The sequence below is a fragment of the Fusarium oxysporum genome, chromosome VI, assembly GCF_013085055.1.
Source record: "Fusarium oxysporum Fo47 chromosome VI, complete sequence".
NCBI classification, from domain to species: Eukaryota; Fungi; Ascomycota; class Sordariomycetes; order Hypocreales; family Nectriaceae; genus Fusarium; species Fusarium oxysporum.
In genome coordinates, this window is record NC_072845.1 from 3,332,529 (window position 1) to 3,353,208 (window position 20,680).

The 20,680-nt window shown below is 49.3% G+C and overlaps 6 protein-coding genes across 6 annotated transcripts; 3 read left to right on the forward strand and 3 right to left on the reverse strand.

Annotated features, from left to right (window-relative positions):
• Nucleotides 1–666: 666 nt before the first annotated feature.
• FOBCDRAFT_43858 (ubiquitin-conjugating enzyme/RWD-like protein) lies at nucleotides 667–2,075 on the reverse strand. The gene is made up of 3 exons (XM_031185852.3): nucleotides 1,822–2,075; nucleotides 1,689–1,768; nucleotides 667–1,631 (listed from the first exon to the last, which is right to left on the reverse strand). Exons 1-3 carry the CDS (start codon nucleotides 1,846–1,848, stop codon nucleotides 944–946), a joined length of 795 nt encoding a protein of 264 aa, XP_031036987.1. The 5' UTR covers nucleotides 1,849–2,075; the 3' UTR covers nucleotides 667–943.
• A 186-nt stretch (nucleotides 2,076–2,261) lies between these two features.
• Nucleotides 2,262–4,296, forward strand: FOBCDRAFT_164025 (SAM complex subunit SAM50). The gene is made up of 4 exons (XM_031185851.3): nucleotides 2,262–2,378; nucleotides 2,432–2,551; nucleotides 2,603–2,789; nucleotides 2,840–4,296. Exons 1-4 carry the CDS (start codon nucleotides 2,346–2,348, stop codon nucleotides 4,075–4,077), a joined length of 1,578 nt encoding a protein of 525 aa, XP_031036986.1. The 5' UTR covers nucleotides 2,262–2,345; the 3' UTR covers nucleotides 4,078–4,296.
• A 3,577-nt stretch (nucleotides 4,297–7,873) lies between these two features.
• On the forward strand, nucleotides 7,874–13,185 carry FOBCDRAFT_226789 (ABC-2 type transporter-domain-containing protein). Its single transcript, XM_031185850.3, has 3 exons — nucleotides 7,874–8,913; nucleotides 9,066–10,105; nucleotides 10,153–13,185. Exons 1-3 carry the CDS (start codon nucleotides 8,235–8,237, stop codon nucleotides 12,955–12,957), a joined length of 4,524 nt encoding a protein of 1,507 aa, XP_031036985.2. The 5' UTR covers nucleotides 7,874–8,234; the 3' UTR covers nucleotides 12,958–13,185.
• Nucleotides 13,161–14,022, reverse strand: FOBCDRAFT_320960 (uncharacterized protein). The gene is made up of 3 exons (XM_031185849.3): nucleotides 13,827–14,022; nucleotides 13,625–13,779; nucleotides 13,161–13,570 (listed from the first exon to the last, which is right to left on the reverse strand). The coding sequence occupies exons 1-3, from the start codon at nucleotides 13,885–13,887 to the stop codon at nucleotides 13,343–13,345; spliced, it is 444 nt and encodes a 147-aa protein (XP_031036984.2). The 5' UTR covers nucleotides 13,888–14,022; the 3' UTR covers nucleotides 13,161–13,342.
• A 204-nt stretch (nucleotides 14,023–14,226) lies between these two features.
• On the reverse strand, nucleotides 14,227–16,045 carry FOBCDRAFT_226794 (uncharacterized protein). The gene is made up of 2 exons (XM_031185845.3): nucleotides 14,967–16,045; nucleotides 14,227–14,917 (listed from the first exon to the last, which is right to left on the reverse strand). Exons 1-2 carry the CDS (start codon nucleotides 15,736–15,738, stop codon nucleotides 14,496–14,498), a joined length of 1,194 nt encoding a protein of 397 aa, XP_031036980.1. The 5' UTR covers nucleotides 15,739–16,045; the 3' UTR covers nucleotides 14,227–14,495.
• Nucleotides 16,046–19,039: 2,994 nt separating this feature from the next.
• On the forward strand, nucleotides 19,040–20,374 carry FOBCDRAFT_226797 (uncharacterized protein; the record flags this gene model as incomplete). Its single annotated transcript, XM_031185844.3, has 1 exon — nucleotides 19,040–20,374. A coding segment is annotated over exon 1 (1,233 nt), but the record flags the coding sequence as incomplete, so codon positions are not given.
• Between the last annotated feature and the right edge of the window lie 306 nt (nucleotides 20,375–20,680).

Consider the following 20,680-nt stretch of genomic DNA (forward strand, 5'->3'; position numbering starts at 1 on the left):
GCCGTGGATCGGAGGCGAACTGGCGATGCACTAGAAATGAGGGTCCGGTTGCAGCTGTTTGTGCGGAGAGTAAGAGCTCAAGTAGGAGCGGATTTCGATGACGGGTGTGTATCGTAAGGAGGGTGAATTAAGGAATGAAAGGCAACAAACCACAGGGCTTAGAGAGGATAAGGTGCTGTAGCAGGTGATGAATAGGGAGAATTATGCTGTGAGAATTTCACCAACCTGGAAACCCGGATGATGATGATGTCGAGGAGGTGCTTCCAACGGCTTCCAAAGGATGGAGACGAGTCGCAAGGTAACAAAAATTGGGGCTTTCGTCACAATTTTTCTTGTAGGTAGACCAGACCTCAGACCTCCCCGCCATGCCGTAGGTGCCCGCGTTAAGACTTGCGCTAAACTTCAGGGGCCTCGAGTGGGCTAGCGCAGCCAACAATACTCCCGCCCGCCGGATAGTAACCAACAAATAAAGGTTGAGCTTCTGCGGTGAACAGTCATCAGCCGGCTTCCGACATTTAACTCTGATTGTAGCCTTGTTTGAGGGTTACAATAGGCTGGGCTTGTTGTTTGTCTACGGAACTTATGCTAGTTGCCTATCAAAAGCACGGCTGCCTGCTTGTTTCCGCTTGACTTTGCTTGCGTCAACTGATTCTCGCGGACGGATATACACTTAATACAAGGAGCATTGTGGCATGTTGGTCTACCTGTTTGATGTATTAGAGTCTCTATCCGATGAATCACAACCGATGCAGGCGATTGAGCTGATGACAATCAAATTGAAACCCATCAAGTAAACGCTCATTGAATGCCCTGAAACGCCATATCGAGACGCGAGTCCTGATATCTGGCTTGTTAACCTATTGCGCCCGCCAGTCCGCCAGTAATAAAACAAAAGCTAGAATTAGATGAACATGAAGCCCCTCACAAATAGAACTCTCCCCAATCATTCATCTCCGCTAACGAGTCTAGCGACAAGGACGTAGAAGAAGATAGCCGCACCAGCAACAAGAAGTTTGTTGCGATAGATCCACCCTGTGCTGGCATCTCTTTGTTGGTTGACCACATCAACAACGGCTTGTGTTTGATGACCGCTAGTCCCTGAAATACCAAGCTGAGGTCGACAGGATCCGCTGTTATCAGCATCTAATCGTGTACCGGTGACAGGGTCAACCTTGTTCTTGGTCATCCACTCCCAATTCTCAGCATCCACCTCTGGCCACTCTGTTCGAAACTTGGCGCCGCCGTCACCAGCCTTGATGTTGCCCTTCTGGACAGGGCCTGTCTTGCTGTGTGTGCCATTACCAGTCGAGTTCCACCAGCGTGATCGAGCGGCGAGGGAGCGTCGTTCGGCGGCAGTGCTGGAAACGGAACCGGTCGTCATCTCTTCGCTTGTCATGAATGAGAGAAGGCCGATTAGGATAGTTGAAACTTCCCATGCGGGGTTAAAAGACTTCGGGTGGAAATCGGAGATGGACAGACATAGTCGCGACGAAGGCTGGAATCGACCGGACGGAGTGTGCATGCGAATGGCGGGAGGAGCAAACGGATAGTTTGGGGGGAACATGAGAGTGCCCCAATACTGACCGCCATGATAAGGAGTGTCTTCAGGACCGGTAATGATGTAGTGCCATCTGAGTTGTGTTAGCAAAGTCGACTCGCGACCGAATGTTGGGCGTGACGTAACATACTCAAGGATGTTGGATTCGGATGGATGAGCGACAATGTAAGGAGGAGGGTTCTCTGAAATGGTTTTATATTCGCGTGTCAACTATCCAATAATTAGTATTGCACATTCAAAGTGGTGGGAGTAGAAGTGCATACACGCTTGGTGGCGCCTTTGCTAGCCATGCTGACGATCTGAATGTGTTGGGCTTAGAAGTTGACAAAGAGAACGGGACAGATTGCGGGTCGCGTGAGTAGAATCGAGGTTGGAGGAATTAGCGAATTAAAGGAAAGGAACGAGTGTTTATGAAACTCGGGTGAACTGAAAGAGAAGATTCTCTCTAAAAACTCAAAAGCAGCGATATCTTATGCTTGAGCGCAAATGAAGAGTGTATAAGTTGAGATGAATGGAGAGGAACGCAGGAGGCACCCTTTGCCAGGCACAGCGGTCCCGCTAGGTCCGGATAGTTCGTGGCTGTGTATCACATGCCATCCTATGACGACTTTGAAGCGCCACAGCTTTGAGCCACAGGTCTCGGGTCCACACCCGCGGGAGCTCGGGAAGTACGTACCGGCGATTAATGGGAAGCTGGGCTGTCAGGGTCCAGTTGGTGGTCCGATACTCTTTGAATCGACATCGTGAGGCTATTGCAAGCAAAAACTCGGCTCTTGAGCTACCCAAAATGGCTGCAATTCCTGGGTCAACCGGGGGTCCGGTAATTCCATCCCACCATTGAGACACGAGGAGCGATCATCTAACATGAAGCAGTCCATGGACCCCTTTAACAAGCTTCATTCCGACACCGGTTCTTTGTTGCATGAAGCAGAATCGAAGCCCGAATTCCAAAAAGAGCAAGATGAAGCCAAACAACGGCGTCTGGCTCAGGTGGTATGTTCTCTTATCGATCCGAGCTTCAGATCATTTGTTAATTTTGTGCAGATTGGTGACCAGCAACTGGCGCCCATGACGATCAACGAGCTTCGAATCCACGGTGCGGTCAACACACGAACAAATTTCCTCGATCCCATTTTCCAACCCCTCATTGCCGATGCCTCGAACGCAAGCTCGACTGTTGGCGATGTCATCAACAGTCTCCGTATCGCAAGCAACAAGCTCGATGGCCTACGTATGATTTCCAATAGCCCTCACCGCAACACCAAATTAACTGATCTATAGAAATATTCCAACCTCAACCCGAAGTCTACCTGACCTCTGCCCAACAGACCGATCCTTCTACCTCTCCCACCGATGTGAACGTTGATATCCGAGTCAAGGAGCTGTCTCGATTCAAGCTCCAAACTGGTACCGACGTTGGCAATGGAGAGGGATCCGCTTATGGTTCGCTATTATGGCGAAACATGTTTGGTGGTGCTGAGATGTTGACGCTTAATGCAAAGGCTGGTACACGTACACGCTCAGCTTATAGCGCCACCCTTACCGCACCTGTCAAGAGTAACCCCGATATGAGGTTATCGCTCGAGGGTGTGGCTTCAGCCGCTGAAAAGCCATGGGCTTCTCATGAGGAGGTCCTTAAGGGTGGTACACTGCGATTTTCGTGGCTGAACCAACAGCGCGATACACAGTCCGTTGAGTATTCAGGCATCTGGAGACAGATTACTGGTTTGGCCGAAAACGCCAGCCCAACAGTCCGCGCAGATGCTGGTGACTCTATCAAGAGCTCTATCAAGCACACATTCTACAGGGAAAGGCGTGATAACCCTCAACTTCCTCAGAGCGGATACATGCTCCGATCGGGACTTGAGGTAGCTGGTCTTGGTCCTCTTGCTGGTGATGTTGCCTTTTCCAAGGGTGAGGTCGAAGTCGGTGGTGCTGTCCCAATTCCTTTGCCAGGCATTCGTGAGCGAACAGGAATCTCGATTGGTGGTGGATTGAGACTAGGTTTGCTTTGCCCGTTGCCTCTTGGTTATGAGTTTGGTGGAAAGCTTCGCCCTACTCGTATCAACGATCGCTTCCAACTTGGAGGACCAACAGACGTCCGAGGCTTCAAGCTCGGAGGTCTTGGCCCCCATGATGGTTCTGACTCTGTCGGAGGCGACGTCTTTGCTGCTGGCAGTGTCAACATGCTTCTTCCCGTTCCCTACAAGGGACCCGATTCCGGTCTACGATTCCAGCTCTTTGCTAATGGTGGTCGTCTCGTTGCTCTCAAGGACAGCAAGAAGTCCTCCAGCAGTGGCTCCACGCAGGAGCTGTCCGGGACAGCTGTCCGAAATGGCATGGTGAACGCAGTTGGTGAGCTTTTCAACGGTGTTCCCAGTGTTGCTGCTGGTGTTGGTCTTGTTTATGCTCATCCTGTTGCTCGTTTCGAGCTGAACTTCAGTTTGCCTTTGGCTCTGAGGAAAGGAGAGGCTTCAACGAAGGGGCTACAGGTCGGCGTGGGCATCAACTTTTTGTAAAAACATAGATATCCTTATGACTGAAATACCACTCTTGCGTTTCAAATTTGCAGTTCAAATGCCAAACTATTGCTGTTCCTGGGGACTGGTAATGAATTCCTCTTGTGATCCTTTGTGGTATTTCGGTAGATAGCTCACATTCGCCCCTCTATATGTTTCAGAACATCTCCATTCAATAGACATATCAGGGCTTATAATCGAATAAGTGCATTCAAAGGACACGTCGAGGGAGAAGTCACAGGTCCTAGAAGTATTCATGTATCTCGCTTCTCAGTTCCAACACAGACAAGCTGGTGTAAGTAGGAACTCACACAAAACGTACAGGTTATCAGACCTTCAGCTTTATAAAATGCCTTGGTGTTAATTGCTAAACCATGGTATTTATTCGTAACAACTTCCGACGGAGTTTCCACAGCTATGAAGTGAACTTTTGGATGGGTTTACAGAGATCCTCAACGTCTTGTTCAGTCGCGGCCCTTATTGCACCTTAAACAAACGACTATCTTGTTTAAATGAATTGTAAGTAATCAAGAACGGAAGTTTGAGTGGATTACATTCTTCTGGCCAGAAGTACTTCTGTTATAGACAGATTTGGCGTTGAGCAGCTCTAGGTTAGCTAGATGTTTCAAGATGAGAAACGAAACACGTTCTTATGAAGTTTCACGTATATGTATGTATGCATATATATTTGCTGTTTCTCTATTAGATCAGATGTCTTATTAAGATGTGATTTTAAGTTTGGTGTGTCTCTGTGGTTTGTTATGATATCTCGTGGAAACATCGAGACAATGAGTTACCTTCAGGTTTGCAGGAAATTGCTACCAAAACATGGTCAACATCAAACATGACCACAGTTCTCCAGGTCCATTTTACACGGATGAGAAAATGATACAATCGCAGCATGTAGTTGAGAAATCTTGTCAATTGTTGTGGTTTTGAACAAGATACTACACCATGCCTAACTTCACAAAACACCACCTCCACCGCCAAACTGTCAATAGGTCCCTCACAAGAATCTTGGCTGAAAGTCCTTTTCACTTACTTCTCAGAAAAACCTTTGGGTTCGCCTTTATATTTCCATCACTCAGCTGTTCGTCTTTCTGCAGACTGTAACGCGCTATGTTGGGTCTTCGTCAATTTATCACGGACAACACAAAATGTCCATATAAGTCTCCGAAGGATTCAACCCGGAAACTTTTAATAAACAGCCAAAATACCATGACAGCACACGCATTCACACTGAACACATCCTGCAGTAAGCACACACGCGGCCAATGGCTTACGGATGAACATTATCCGGTCAGCTTCTTACCCCTGCAGTGTCCACCTGCAATTCAATCACAGCGTAAGACAAAGACGTATCGCAATGTTTAAATTCTTATGGCTTGGCACTAGCATGCGCAGCTTCCATGTTGTTGAGCACATTGGAGCACATTCACGATGCGGAGCGGACTTTGTAGTGGACCTCATTAATGATCGACCAAGCCCTTGCTTAAGGAACGTTGGGCCTGCAGGGACCGTTTAATGGTGTAAGATTTGAGGGTCTTTTTCATCTTACGGTCGCAAAAGTCGCTTTCGGATTCGTGGCGCGTGGTGTGAGGTGTAATTAGACGTATGGGTCTTGACATTCCGTTGTACCATGGGTTCAGTCAGAGATTGAGGTTGAGATGGCAGAATGGTTATGAAGTTTCAGATGAAAATTCGAGGTTGTATTTGCCTTTTAGAGCCGATGAAGATCGGATATAAACTCGTTTGTGGCCAGAAGTTGAGTGCCAAGGTAACAGTGGACAGGAAATGAGACATGATCGTCAAGCGTGATCGGATCTCGATTGTACCGATCAAAATAGAATTATCTAGAAATAATTTCTATTGCGACGTTTGAACATGCATCAAGATATCAATGTACCCAAGTCTTGTCAAGCCATGTTTGCTCAACTTGGGGATGAATATCAGATTTAAATAGGCTTATTTGCGACTCGCTGCTCCCAAAACACGCTACATCGTTGAAGAAACTTGCTCACATGCTCCCCAGTCACTAGCCACAAGAAGCAAAACCATCAATTTTTAGCATTCGCTAGGAAGCAAGAAAACCCTGCTTGATATATACGCGTAGGTTCGATTGCAACAGAAGACGCAGCCATCACTGCTGCTGTCTCATCAAGGATCGCAATCACCCCACAATAGTAACAAAGGGGTCAAAATTGACTCAGCAACTGAAAAAAAAGTCCTTGACATTTCAAGCTGACTAGCGGGCCGTGTGGACGGGGGGCGGACGGGCTGTCGGGTCCTTGGAAGACCCCGATAGAAATACGGAGTAAGCTCAAGCTACCACTAACAACGAACATTAGCCGTGCGTTGGTGTTTATCGATGGATCTGATCAACAACGAGAATCCTGGCGCTGACGGCCAAGCTTTATGAGAATTAACCATCCTGTCGGATCGTTTGGCGAGAAGAAAAAAGCTCAAAGAAAAAGGGAGTGTATTTTCCGGCACAGAACTCGAATACGTGAGACTGTCACCACCAACATAATTGCGCATTGTCCAATCAGAGGCGTCTTACCGGGGGATCTTCCATCCGCTGTAACGTGTAATTGGCTATCGGCCGACGGGTTTTTGCAACGACCCGAATGATGAATACGCGGTTTCGCAACCTGTTTGAAGTTGGGATATGAAAACAAAGTTTTTTTATCTTTGCGGAGAAGATCGGAGAGATCTGTCCTTGTTTGAAATAACAGTTTCTGATCACCGCTCCTTACAAGGGGAGATAATATTATCATTTAGATCTTGTAGGGCTCTTGGTGGATAAGGAAGCGCGACAAATAGGGTTTGATGTAGCGTGGTAGAAGATGAGATTAGCTGTGTTAGTCGAGATAGAGTTCTCCAGTGTCATGTTTCAAGAGAGGGTCGGATGCGAATATTCAAGAACCAATACTGACCGTTTGATGATCACCAGAAAGTCGAATTCTGATGGTTGTGGCTTAGGTGAGCCTCTAACGCAATGTTAAATCATAATGGCTCACAGTTACGCTACCAGTCAGAATCATTTCTATGCGAGTGTAATACGACGAATAACATGGCATCCAGGGGTACGAGCACTAGGAGCGCGGAGTTAGTAGTGGGGCATGTATGCAATTCGCTGCCATTCCCGGGATCATCTCTCGCTTAAATGGCCTGGAGTGTCGGAGTTTGAAGGTACCCGTTATCCGCCAAGAATTGTCTCTCACCCTCACTCTCAGACGCTGTGAATAGGCACTGTGATGATTTGACTCAACAGCGCACCCCTCTATGATTGCCTAAATTGTCATTGCGTATCGGGTCGGGTTGTTGGTAGTGTGCGAAAGGGCAAATTGTTTCTTAATGCCGGCGAGATGAAGAGGCGTAGTGGATAAGAACTGCGGACTTTGTTACGGCGTTGACACATTGACGAGTATGATCAACTGTTGCGGACTGAAAACTTGGAATATCATGGCGATATCTTGAGTCAGTTTGAGTGTGAAAGCGAAGAAAAGAGGTTAAATACAGCAATCACTAGAGAGTGAGGCACTTGGAGCGGCCGCCAGTAAATCGTTGACAGCCAACCCAGTGAGAAACAACCCCTACAGAGGCTTGCAGCCGCACCCGCTTGCACTTCCAAAAAGCTGCGCTAGAATTACCTACCTGGGCGTGTACACCCCTTGTCGTCTACACTTCAGTTTCGGGCTTAGCCGACAGGTGGACCTTTGCTTGGACGATCCACGCGAGTTTATCTCCATTCATCTGTTAGGTTAGCTTACCGACGGAGGACATGACGAACTGAGAGAGTGAGAGCTCGTTCATATTTTACATATTCTCCTGACCTCCCTCCTGTTTTGTTTTGCATTGTCCAGGGTCCTCTTTCTTACACGCCTCTTTACGGGACTGCTTACTCCCTTCTGATCGGCTGTCTATTCATTGTCGATCCTTAATACCTGCCTTTTAATACCTTTTCTTTTCTTGTTGTTTTGTTTGAATTGGTCTCCGTCAATACTCGACTACCAATTCGCATATTAAACAACGTTCCACACTCAACTCACAACCCCGATACGAAATACGAAATCCTGCAGTCACTGGGGTATCACTGACCAACCTCGAAACTCAATTGCGAGAATCCCAAGTAGATTCGGCCGTCACAATTCATCATGTCGGCGCTCTACGGGATCAACGCTAATAACGACGCCACTGCTGCAAGGCAGGGTGCTCCAGGCGCAGGCTCAACTGGTAACAATGTGCCTGCTGCTGACAAGCACACCGACGACGAAGCGATCAACGAGAAGCCCTCATCATCACCTGCCGACACTTTGGGTAAAGATGAGGAAGACGAAGATTCAGAGATGGAGCGAAGAACCTCTATTGTTCAGGCCCTCGCTCGCTCTTATTCACATGCCTCTGGCACTCACCCCAATGGACAGAATCCTTTCCAGGCCGGCGAGGATTCACCTCTTAACCCCAACTCTCCCAACTTTAACGCTCGCGAATGGGCAAAGTCTGTCGTGGAATTAGTTCACCAGGACGGCGCTGGTTTCCGATCTGCTGGTGTTTGCTACCAGAACCTCAATGTTTACGGTTATGGTGGTGCTAGCGATTACCAGGGCGATGTCGCAAACGTGTGGCTCTCTCTGAGCGACCTCGTCGGAAGAGTCACTGGTCGCAAGCGACAGCGCATTGATATCTTGCGCAACTTTGATGGTGTTGTGCACAAGGGCGAAATGCTTGTCGTCCTTGGACCTCCTGGTGCTGGTTGCTCCACCACGCTCAAGACCATCGCTGGTGAACTCAACGGTATCTACGTCGATGAGGGGTCTTACTTCAACTACCAAGGTGAGTCGAATTGCAACTTTCGCACAAAAGGGGAGTTTTGGTTCCACGAGACTCGATCTTTTATTGTGATCAGCAACGGGCTTGTCGCGTGCAACACAACTTGCACCTACATGCGCCCAAGTAACCAGTATCTCTAACATAATGCGCCACAGGTATGACCGCCAAGGAGATGCACTCCCACCACCGCGGTGAGGCTATCTACACCGCCGAGATTGATGTTCATTTCCCTATGCTCTCTGTTGGCGATACCCTCACATTCGCTGCCCGAGCTCGACAGCCCCGTCAGCTTCCCCAGGGCTTGAACAGAAACGACTTTGCCGATCACCTCCGAGATGTCGTCATGGCTATGTTTGGTATTTCTCACACCGTCAATACCCGAGTTGGTAATGAGTACATCCGTGGTGTTTCGGGTGGTGAGCGCAAGCGTGTTACCATTTCTGAGGCAGCTTTGTCTGGTGCTCCTCTGCAGTGCTGGGATAACTCAACTCGAGGTCTCGACTCCGCCAACGCCATCGAATTCTGCAAGACTCTCCGTCTTCAAACCGAGCTTTTCAACAACACCGCTGTTGTGTCCATCTACCAATCGCCTCAGAGTGCTTATGACCTGTTTGACAAGGCCACCGTCATCTACGAAGGTCGACAAATCTTCTTTGGCCGCGCTGACGCTGCTAAGCAGTACTTTATTAACCTGGGTTTCGAGTGCCCTGCTCGCCAGACCACCCCTGATTTCCTCACTTCCATGACTGCTCCTAACGAGCGAATTGTTCGTGATGGTTTCAAGGGCAAGGTTCCTCGAACCCCTGATGAGTTTGCTACCGCTTGGAGAAACAGCGCCGAGTACAAGGCTCTGCAGGCTGAGATTGAGGACTACAAGGTCGCTCACCCCATTAACGGCCCCGACGCCGAGGCTTTCCGTGCTTCTAAGCAGGCTCAGCAGGCTAAGCGACAGCGCGTCAAGTCTCCGTACACTCTCTCCTACTCCCAGCAGATTCAGCTTTGTTTGTGGCGTGGATGGCTGCGACTCAAGGGTGATCCGGGTATCACTGTTGGCTCTCTTATTGGTAACTTCGTTATGGCTCTTATTATCGGTTCCGTCTTCTACAACCTGGATGAAACTTCAAGCAGTTTCTTCCAACGTGGTGCTCTCCTGTTCTTTGCTGTTTTGATGAACGCTTTCGCAAGTGCTCTCGAGGTAAGCTTTACTCCAATCTCACTCTTGACCAATACTGACAGTTTCAGATTCTGGCCCTGTACGCGCAACGTCCAATTGTTGAAAAACATAGTCGTTATGCATTATATCATCCGTCTGCAGAAGCTATATCTTCGATGCTGTGCGACATGCCGTACAAAATCGCCAATACGATCGTTTTCAACATTACGCTTTATTTCATGACAAACCTCAAACGCGAGCCAGGGGCCTTCTTCTTCTTCATTCTCATGTCTTTCGTTGTGGTTTTGGTCATGTCCATGATCTTCCGTACCATTGCGTCTGCTACTCGTAGTTTGTTCCAGGCTCTTGTCCCCGCCGCCATTCTCATTCTGGATCTTGTCATCTTTACTGGTTTCGTCATTCCAAAGCGTTATATGCTTGGATGGTGCAAATGGCTATACTGGATCGACCCAATCGCCTATGCTTTCGAGGCTGTCGTCGTCAACGAATTCCACAACCGAGACTACACTTGCAACGAGTTCGTTCCTAACCCTTCGGTTCCCGGATATGCCGATGTTGCATCGGAGAACCGTGTATGCAGTGCTGTTGGTGCTGAACCTGGACGAGCTGCAGTGAACGGTGACCGCTACGCCGAGCTGCAGTTTGGATACAGATGGGAGAACCGCTGGCGCAACTTTGGTATCGTTATCGCATGGATCGTTCTCTTCACTTTCACCTACATGGTTGCTGCTGAACTCGTTTCCGAGAAGAAGTCCAAGGGTGAAGTCTTGGTCTACCGACGCGGTCACAAGCCTGCTGCCGTTGCCAATGCTGAGAAGAAGCATAGCGACCCTGAGGCTGCTATGGCTCATATTGGTCCCGTTGTCACTGCTGAACGCACTCGAAGCCGAACCAACAAGGATGGCGGTATGCTCCAGGAACAGACCTCAGTCTTCCAGTGGCATGATGTTTGCTATGAGGTCAAGATCAAGGACGAAACCCGTAAAATTTTGGATCACGTCGATGGTTGGGTCAAACCTGGTACCCTGACAGCCCTTATGGGTGTTTCTGGTGCTGGTAAAACCACTCTGCTTGATTGTTTGGCCGACCGTACTTCTATGGGTGTTATCACAGGCGAGATGTTGGTCGATGGTAACCCTCGAGACATGTCCTTCCAGCGCAAGACCGGTTATGTTCAGCAACAGGATCTCCATCTTCAGACCTCGACAGTCCGAGAGGCCCTCAACTTTAGTGCCCTCCTGCGCCAGCCCGCTCACGTCCCCAGGCAGGAGAAGCTCGACTATGTGGAACAGGTTATCAAGCTTCTCGATATGGAAGAATATGCCGATGCCGTGGTTGGTGTTCCTGGTGAAGGTCTCAACGTCGAGCAACGTAAGCGTCTTACTATCGGTGTCGAACTTGCTGCCAAGCCTCCTCTGCTGCTCTTCGTCGACGAGCCTACATCTGGTCTCGATTCTCAAACCTCTTGGGCCATTTTGGATCTTCTTGAGAAGTTGACAAACGCCGGCCAAGCCATTCTCTGCACTATTCATCAGCCCTCTGCCATGTTGTTCCAACGTTTCGATCGACTCCTGTTCCTGGCTAAGGGTGGCAAGACTGTCTACTTTGGTGATATCGGCGAGAACTCCAAGACCATGACCAGCTACTTTGAGCGTTACGGTGGACACGCCTGCCCCCCTGAGGCTAACCCTGCTGAATGGATGTTGGAAGTTATTGGTGCAGCTCCCGGATCTCACACCGAACTCGACTGGTTCCAGACCTGGCGCGACAGCCCCGAATATCAGGAAGTCCAGGCCGAACTCGAGCGTATCAAGCGTGAGAAGCAGGGTGTTGAGGATACCGACGTCGATGACGGTAGCTACCGCGAGTTCGCTGCTCCCTTCATGGTCCAACTCAAGGAAGTCCTCTTCCGTGTTTTCCAACAGTACTGGCGTACTCCCGTTTACATCTACTCCAAGGCTGCTCTCTGCTCTCTCGTCGCTCTCTTCATCGGTTTCGTCTTCTTCCGAGCCCCCAACAGTATCCAGGGTCTTCAGAACCAGATGTTCGCCATCTTCAACTTGCTCACTATCTTCGGTCAACTAGTACAACAGTCTATGCCTCAATTTGTCATTCAGCGTTCCCTCTACGAGGTTCGTGAGCGTCCTTCCAAGGTCTACTCATGGAAGATCTTCATGCTGGCGCAGATTATCGTTGAATTGCCTTGGAATAGTTTGATGGCTGTTATCATGTTCTTTGGCTGGTACTACCCTGTCGGTCTTTACAACAACGCTGCTGACGCCGGTCAAACTACCGAACGCGGTGCCCTTATGTTCTTGTTACTGTTGGCTTTCCTCATCTTTACCGCTACTTTCTCGACTATGATCATTGCTGGATTCGAAACAGCTGAGGGTGGTGCCAACGTTGCTAACCTGCTGTTCATGCTCTGCCTGATTTTCTGTGGTGTCCTCGCTCCCAAGGGAACTCTGCCCGGCTTCTGGAAGTTCATGTACTACGTGTCCCCGTTCACATATCTAGTCGGAGGCATGTTAGCAACAGGTGTCGCCAATACGGAAGTCACCTGCGCCAGCAACGAACTCGTACCCATCACACCACCCAACGGTTCAACCTGTACTGAGTACATGGGTGACTATATCAAGGCTGTCGGCGGTTACTTCGTTGACCCCGATGCCACCTCCAACTGCGAGTTCTGCACTGTCCAGTACACCAACACATACCTCGCCGGCGTCAACATCGACTATGCCGACCGATGGCGCAACTTTGGTCTTCTGTGGGTGTACATCATCTTCAACATGGGTGCTGCGCTGTTCATCTACTGGCTTGCGCGTATGCCTAAGAAGAGCTTCAAGAAGAAGACCACCAAGAAGGAGTAAAAAAAAGAGAAAAAAAAAAGGAAAAAATGAATTTCTTGTACTGGGTATAAGACTGGAGGGTTTTTGTTATTTACTAGAACTTGTGAGGGTGTTGAGCCTTTGCATATAGACGGCATGGCATTGCCGAACATGTACATACGAGTTTTTACTAGACACTGTAATATGATGGACACAGATGTGGGATGGAGGAAGGATACCCATACCCCTTTCAATGAACTTTTCTTAAAATCTTTGGCCCCTTTGATCGAGGTGTGATGTCTGTATATTGTTTCTGACCCAATCACCCTAGATGAGGATAGGGCTCCTAACATCTCAGTTGCAGACTGTCTTCCACTCAACGTCTAAAGAACTATTGAGTCTTCATACCAACCAAACCGAAGTTACCTTAAGAGCTGGGTTCCTCAAATGGTTGATAGTCGCCTATAAACTTGCGATCTACCCCCGCCGGCTCAGACCCAATGCCAGAATCACGAAGATCAGAAGAGTGAAAGGCAGTAACATTTGCCTTCCCAGTCCTCCAAGCCTGTCCATCTGTGAGCGATTCAAAAGTCTCATAGTCAGTTGCGAACCCCGATAATGCGTAGTCCAGGACGAGCATTGCCTGGCGGCGGCCCTCATATTTAAGTATTCAGCACGTATAGCACAATGGAGAATGTGGCCCGCTGACGCCTTCATAGCCCGCGATCGCAACGGGTAGGTTCTTCAGAGACTCCCAGCCCATATACTTGATAACGTTGTCTTTATCTTCACTCCAGCATGCCAAGTCTTCGACGGGCATTTCTTCCTCCCACGTGTAATCCCATTTTTCCGCGATAGTTGTGACTATAACGGTGAGCAACAAGTCAAACAGAAGGATGTTTTGTGGTTACCAATTCTTGCAGCCGTTAGAGAAAGCAAAGACGCAATCCTGGTAACTTCAGATATCTGCATTTTGAAATAATAGGAAGTGAAGAAGGATTTGGGAGAAGGCTGGTAGAGAACGGAAGGCCGGCATTAAAATCTGGAAAGATATAATGAACTCTACTAAATTACGCTTGCTACAAATATCTGGTTGATAGGATGCATTTCATGGTTTTTGTTGGTTGTTGGTTGTGATTCTTGGTCTAGACCAGTACATCCAGGATATTCCACTGTGCTCGTACGTGCTTCTCGGAAAAGAATGCCGAGCATGGTTGATTAAGGTTTGTCAGAAAATATGAGTCACAATTCCTCCTCGATGCTCTCGGAAAAAACACAAGAATTCTTGTTAGTATGGACCGTTGTAGTGATTGAAGGTGAGTGTAGTCATGACAGGTGAGATTGAGTCGAGGATTGCATAGACAAACAGCTCTTTAATGATATCGCCAGTTCTTCACTTCTTGCACTGAAAAAGCCCTTATAGGAGCACACAAGCCTAATAGCATTCAAAGTGCTATGGCGGTCATTCATCTTTCTTTTCGACACCACGTTCAACACCACGCTATGCAACAGTCACTCCCAAATCCCCAAGCCTATGTACAACTTTTCTGTTCTTTTACAACTTTTTAAAACATCAACTTTTAAGCCTTGCCAGGCCAGATCTCCTTAGCGACATCGTTGACAAGCTTGAGCTTGGCAAACATCTTCTCCTCAGTCATACCCTCAGCGCCGACAGCGACACTAGCGAAACCGCACTGAGGGCTGATGCCAACCTGCTCAAGGGCCTCCTCAAGACTGCGACCCTGACCATCAGCGATGATCTTGGCAGCGTCGAGCACGCGGTGCTTGATGACCTGGGCATCCTCGAGCTCGGGCTCCTTGGTGGTGATGACACCGAGGACGACGTTCTTGTGCTTGGGGAGGAAGCGAAGGGGCTCGAAACCGCCGGAACGAGGGTTGTCGTACTCGAGGAAGAAGGTGTCGTAGTTGAGGACGGTGAAGAACTTCTCGGCGATCTTCTCGTATGAACCCTCGCTGAAGTGCATAGACTTGGAGAAGTTTCCTGTGGCGTGTAAGTGAGTGGATCCGATGTCATTAAGTGAGAAACAAACCTCTGCAGACGTGAAGTCCAACGTGGAGACCCTCAGGTCGGTCGGCAATAGCATCGTTGTGAGCCTTGAGGTAAGTGTCGAACAGCTTGTCAGGATCAACACCCTCATCTCTCAGAGACTGAAGCATCTCATCGGAGCAGAAGTAGGCAAGGGTGGGGTCGTCGATCTGGATGTTTCGCACGCCCTCATCGTACAAAGTCTTGAACTCCTGACGGTAAGCCTTGGCCAAATCGGCAAAGAAGTCCTCATCATTAGAGTAAGCCTCAGGGCTGTAGCACTTTCCAGAGGCAAGTCGCAGGTGGAAATAGCAAGGAGGAGGCATGGTGAACTTGCACTCAGCCCACTGCTCGCGAGGAACACACTCGCGGAGCATCTTCCAGTTCTCGAGGTAAGGGCTCTTCTTGTACTCGATCTTGGACTCGCAAAGAGCAGCCATGGGATACTGCTTACCGGCCTTCTTCAGCGCAGCGATGGGAGGCGCAGAGAGACGGACAAGATCCCAGGGAACAGGCTCAACTTCGCGGAAACCACCTAGACGCTCAAAGAATCCAGAGAAGTAGTACTTGCGGTCAAACTCGCCGGAAGAAATAGCACGAACTCCATGCTCCTGCTGCTTCTTCACGATATCGGCAATAGCAGCCTTTTGCGTCGCAGCAAGCTGCTCAGCAGTGACCTGGCCGGCATCGGCTTGCTCCTGGGTGCGAGATAGCGCCTCAGGGCGGATGAGAGAGCCGATGTGGTCGGCGTGGAAGGGGAGCTTTGTGACAGTCATTTTTGAGCGCGAGGAGAGTCAATTGAGCGGTTTCATGGCTGCGGGAGTAGCCATCATGGCTCTTTTTATCATGGGCATGATGACATGGGGTATTTCCCCAAGCAAAGCCGGGCCAATCAATGGTCCAATGATGACTGCGTTGAGAGTAGCATGTCTCCATATGACCCCTCCCCCTCCGCAGATCTTCGGTTGATGGACACGGCTGTTGAGATGAGGGTTAGGGTTACGATGTTTGGAGCTCATGTCATGATCATGAATAGAACAGAAGCGGTAGAACATATGAATTGTCTAACAAATGTTGGCTGTACTTGACAGCGCAAGGCAAGAAAGGCATATGGTTGAGCATGGGCCAATATGGCAACCCAGCAGGTGGCTGACATGGGCATGTCACCAAGGAGTCTCGAAGAATGGTAACGACAGGCAAGGCGCAAATGGCCTCCGCAATAACTTCTCATGACATCTCGGCTCGTGTGTTTGAATGATGTGCCTGAAGCCTGATGTCTGTCAGTCATGATGAAAAGGAGAGAAGTCAGTCTGTAAGTTCAACTGCTACAGGGTGAGAAAACAGATGATGCTTACATTACCACTATCAATGTTGATGTTATTGATAAGAATTGTTTTGTTCCAAAGGAAACAGGGGCAACAATCCTTTTCAAAGCCTAGGAACGACAATGTCCAAGCAACTAACCAAGGGGCAAAGTCTCGTGTCTCACTTGAAGCATACCGCAATACCAAGGCCTGCAACATTTCACGCGTGTTTCTTCTACATTTCAGTAGTCTCATTGAGATCGGACCCAAAAGTGCTAGATCGTACAAAAGAAAAAGAAAAGAACTTACTAACACTCAATATGTGAGACTATCCAAGCAAGGGAGCCAGATTGACCAACCCAAAAGATAAAACAATGCATCTCTCCCTTACTGAGCCTTGGCACAATGAGATGACTTTAGCTGCACGTCAAATAAGAAAGTTTAATATGTAATTTTCTGCAAGGCATTAAATTAAGCGGCTTGCATAAGGCGACAAATAACAACCCTCCCTGGCATCAGAAGCGAAGACAAAGGAGATTAGTGAATTGTGGGCGTTTTTTTCCCACGATGGTGAACTAACATAAGCTCCGATCAGAAGCGGGAATGGCTCCAACGGCACGCGCTGCCAACATTCCTCGCCAGGAGCATGTTATTGTCGCAACTTTACTTGGCTTTCCAATTTTGGCATTGCAGTTGGGGATTAAACATACGAGGCGCAACGTTGCCACACGTTATTTTGATCGTCAGGAACAGGAGACTTGGGGGATGTTTTCCTTTACTGATATGCGGTTGTGTAACAGAGGCGTAAATAAGGGTGTTTTGTACCTTGCATGAAATCTTGTAGTACATGATTGCAATATCAACGACTTGGCACGGCAACTTTTGATCCGGAGAGCGATGATACTGGAATATGGAGTTCCCTGATGTTATCACTCAGGAGCAATTGACTTTTGAACGGATGCGATAGCTAAAGCTTCTCCTCACGTCATAGAAAGATCATCATCAACAGGTCATCAATCAAGAGCAAGTCAACTGGTTGTATGACTCGACTGGTTAGTATCAGTCTGTAAGCTCCGGAAACAGACAAGGCTATCGTCGTAGGGCTCTGGCGAGCTTCCGAGACTACCGAATACCGGTTTGTTTAGGCTATCAAAGTGATCCATGTCAACTCAAGCTTAACAAGCTTCTTTGGATGAGTTGCATCCAAGCGATCTACTGTGGAGTTGTTGAATCTTAGTAGATTTAGGCCAGTTATCGCCAAGCAAGAAGTGGATTAGATGAAAATTCCTGGAAAGTGTGTTGAGCGTTAGCCAATCAGTATTTGAAGTTTGTTCTTTGATACGAACCGTGAATTCCAGTGACAGTTCTTGTAAGGTTATACGAGAACTTCAACCCTCGGCTATAACTCTCTCCGCAGTAATAAACTTAGATTGAGCTTGGCGATGCCAGAAACGTCGAAATTATTATCAGCTTTAACAGAAATCTCCATTATTTTGAGGCATTTCCTGATCATTTCCTGTTGTTGAAGTGTCATGGACTTTGAGTTTGACTGTCGAAAACTACCCTAGACCCCCGTCCGGAGCACGGCCGGCTCGGCGGCCTCCGCAAAAACCATCGGCCCGCATAACACAGCAACTCAGACTTGATTCATGTCTCATACCAGCTTTCAGCTCTCCCTTGGTAAGACCAACCTTTCTTCCACTTCTCACGAACGTAATTTCCCCCTTGTGGATCATCTATTAGCTTCCGGGATGGGTAGTGTCTCGATCTTGTGGACATGAACAAGAAACCCAAAACAAAACACTCATACCCAAATGCTTTTGAGATATGAAGAAACCCTCGGATCCTGTTTCCCCGGACTGTGCTAAAGAATGCTCGCATCCGGCCGAAGGGAGGGAGGGGTCTGACAAACGGTTTCGAAACAGGGTCGATCTTTTGCCTTGTCCGATCTCAAGTTCCAACCGCTGAAAACGCTATGTGAGTGATACTCAAGCGAGTATGGTCGCCTTTGGAGGAGCCACAAACACACCAGATATTGCTCTGCCTATTTCTGGTGACCAATGACGTACATTCTTGGGTGATGGAGATTAGACGCTCGTCACATATCTGCTAAATCCTACACGAGGGGAACCTTTGAGAAATTGTGCTCTGATAGCGAGTGCTCTTTTTGACGCATCCAGGAATGGTCGCGCGCATGCGGAGAAATTGTTTCTTGGCTATCAATCTGATGCCGATGGGCCGTCGGTATCCAAGAAGCAGTCGAAAATGGAGGAATTCAGAGTGCTTCGATACATGTGAAATCACTCCTTTGAGGGAGGGTAGGCCAAGGCATTGGGATGAGTGTCTCAGCAGAATCCTGTGTCAGCAGCCTCACGTATCAACAAGTGAGATAGAGGCTATCAGTATTAGCATCTGGAATCTAGAGTAATCTTACAACCCGAGGTGCTGCAGAGCCAAATTCTCAAGCGGCGGGGATTTTGGGGCGAAACAAGCTCATCAGAGTGTGGAGTGGGAGTGAGACATGTCAAGTCAGGGGCACTGCATTCTTTGCTTGTTGGACGGGAACGCCATGTCTCAACAGTCACAGCACTCTGGACTTGTTTGCGTTGGGGCTCGATGCATTCGTCGAGGACCAGACAGACTATCGGCGCGAGGCTTTGTCTGTGGTCCTCGGAGGATCCCATACAATCTCAGCCCCAAGGCAAGGGGACCCAAATCATGTATAAAGAGAGGGCTTGATTCCGTCCAAAGTTCAACTTCTTCCTTCTCTCATCATCAAGCAACTCAAACATCCTCGATCCCCTCGCTTCTCTTCCGAGAGCTGTTTACCAGTCGTTACATCCCCAGTCATTCGCTCCAAAGAACCACCATCAAAATGCGTTACACCGAGCTCCTCGCCCTGGCCATGGGCAACTTGGCCGCTGCCCAGTTCACCACAGGTCGCTTCTCCAACACCACCACCGGCGCCATTGAGACTGGTACTGCCACCACTGGCACTGATGTCACCGGCACTGAGACCTCCGGTGCCGCTACCAGCACCTCTGCTGGCGGCATTGGCAACCCTGACGGCTTCAACTTCCTCGGATGCTTCTCTTCTGAGAACGGCTTCCCTGGCTTCACTCAGGCCTACTCCTCTGAGGAGAACGACTCTGAGCGTTGTGCTGATGCTTGCTTGGGCTCCAACTTCTTCGGTCTCTACGACAACAGCTGCTACTGTGGTAACACGCTTGATATCAGCACCTCTCCTGCTGTTGGCACTGACCAGTGTGACATCAGTTGCCCTGGTAACTCTGATGAGAACTGTGGTGGTCTCGGTTCTGGCGACCGCCTCATGCGCCGACAGGTCGCTGTCAACGTTCTTCTCTCCGTCTACGTCGCCATCGGTGTGAACCCTGGTGAGACTGACACTGTCATCAACACCGACTTCGTCACCGAGACCCTCCCTCCTGTCACCACCACTGCCACCGTCACCTTCACTGAGGATGGCACCACCGTCACCCAGACCGTCACCACTGTTCTCCCCGCCATCCCCACCGACGTCATCATCATCTGCTATGGTAACTACTGTGCTCCTCAGGTCCACTGCCCTACCTGCACCAAGTGGCAGATTGTCTGCGAGGATGGCCTCTGCGCTCCCCGTGAATGCCACGACGACACCTGGACCAAGCTCAAGATCTGCAACAGCGGAAAGTGCCACTACGCCGACTACAAGGGTGATGAGTGCAACCAGCGCATCGTCTGCTACGGCAACGAGTGCCAGCGTGACCAGCACTACTCTGTCGACTACGCTCGCAAGTTCGTCTGCGATGTCGATGAGGACCGATGGTACTTCGATGAGTGCAAGGACGACTGCTACACCTACGAGAAGTGCTCCAAGGGCGAGTGCGAGCCCGTCCACCCTCCCGTCAAGCCTGAGCCTGTCCACCCTCCCAAGCCCGTCTACCCCGGCAAGCCCCCTGTTGTCGTCGTCCCCGAGCCCGAGACTCCCTCCAAGCCCACCAAGCCCGAGACTCCCTACACGCCTGAGCACCCCGAGACTCCTGCTAAGCCCGAGCACCCCGAGACTCCCGCCAAGCCTGAGACTCCCGAGACTCCTGCTAAGCCCGAGACTCCTGAGACCACCGGCACTGGCTCCAAGCCCGAGGTCCCTGTTGTGACCGCCGGTGCTGCCCAGAAGACCTTCGCCGGTGTGGCCGCTGCCATCGCCGGTCTTGCTTTCGTCCTGTAAAGGAACTGACAAGCAAGCCTTCTTCTTCTTCTCCCCGGATTGGGACTTTTCTCATAGATGCCAGAGTCTCTGCCCAGCAAAGCTCAGCATTCACGTCTTTTGCTCTTGATAGCAACAAAACACGCATATGTGTAACGTTTAACGTTCTTGGTTCATTCTTACACCAGTCGGTATAATTTGGGTAGA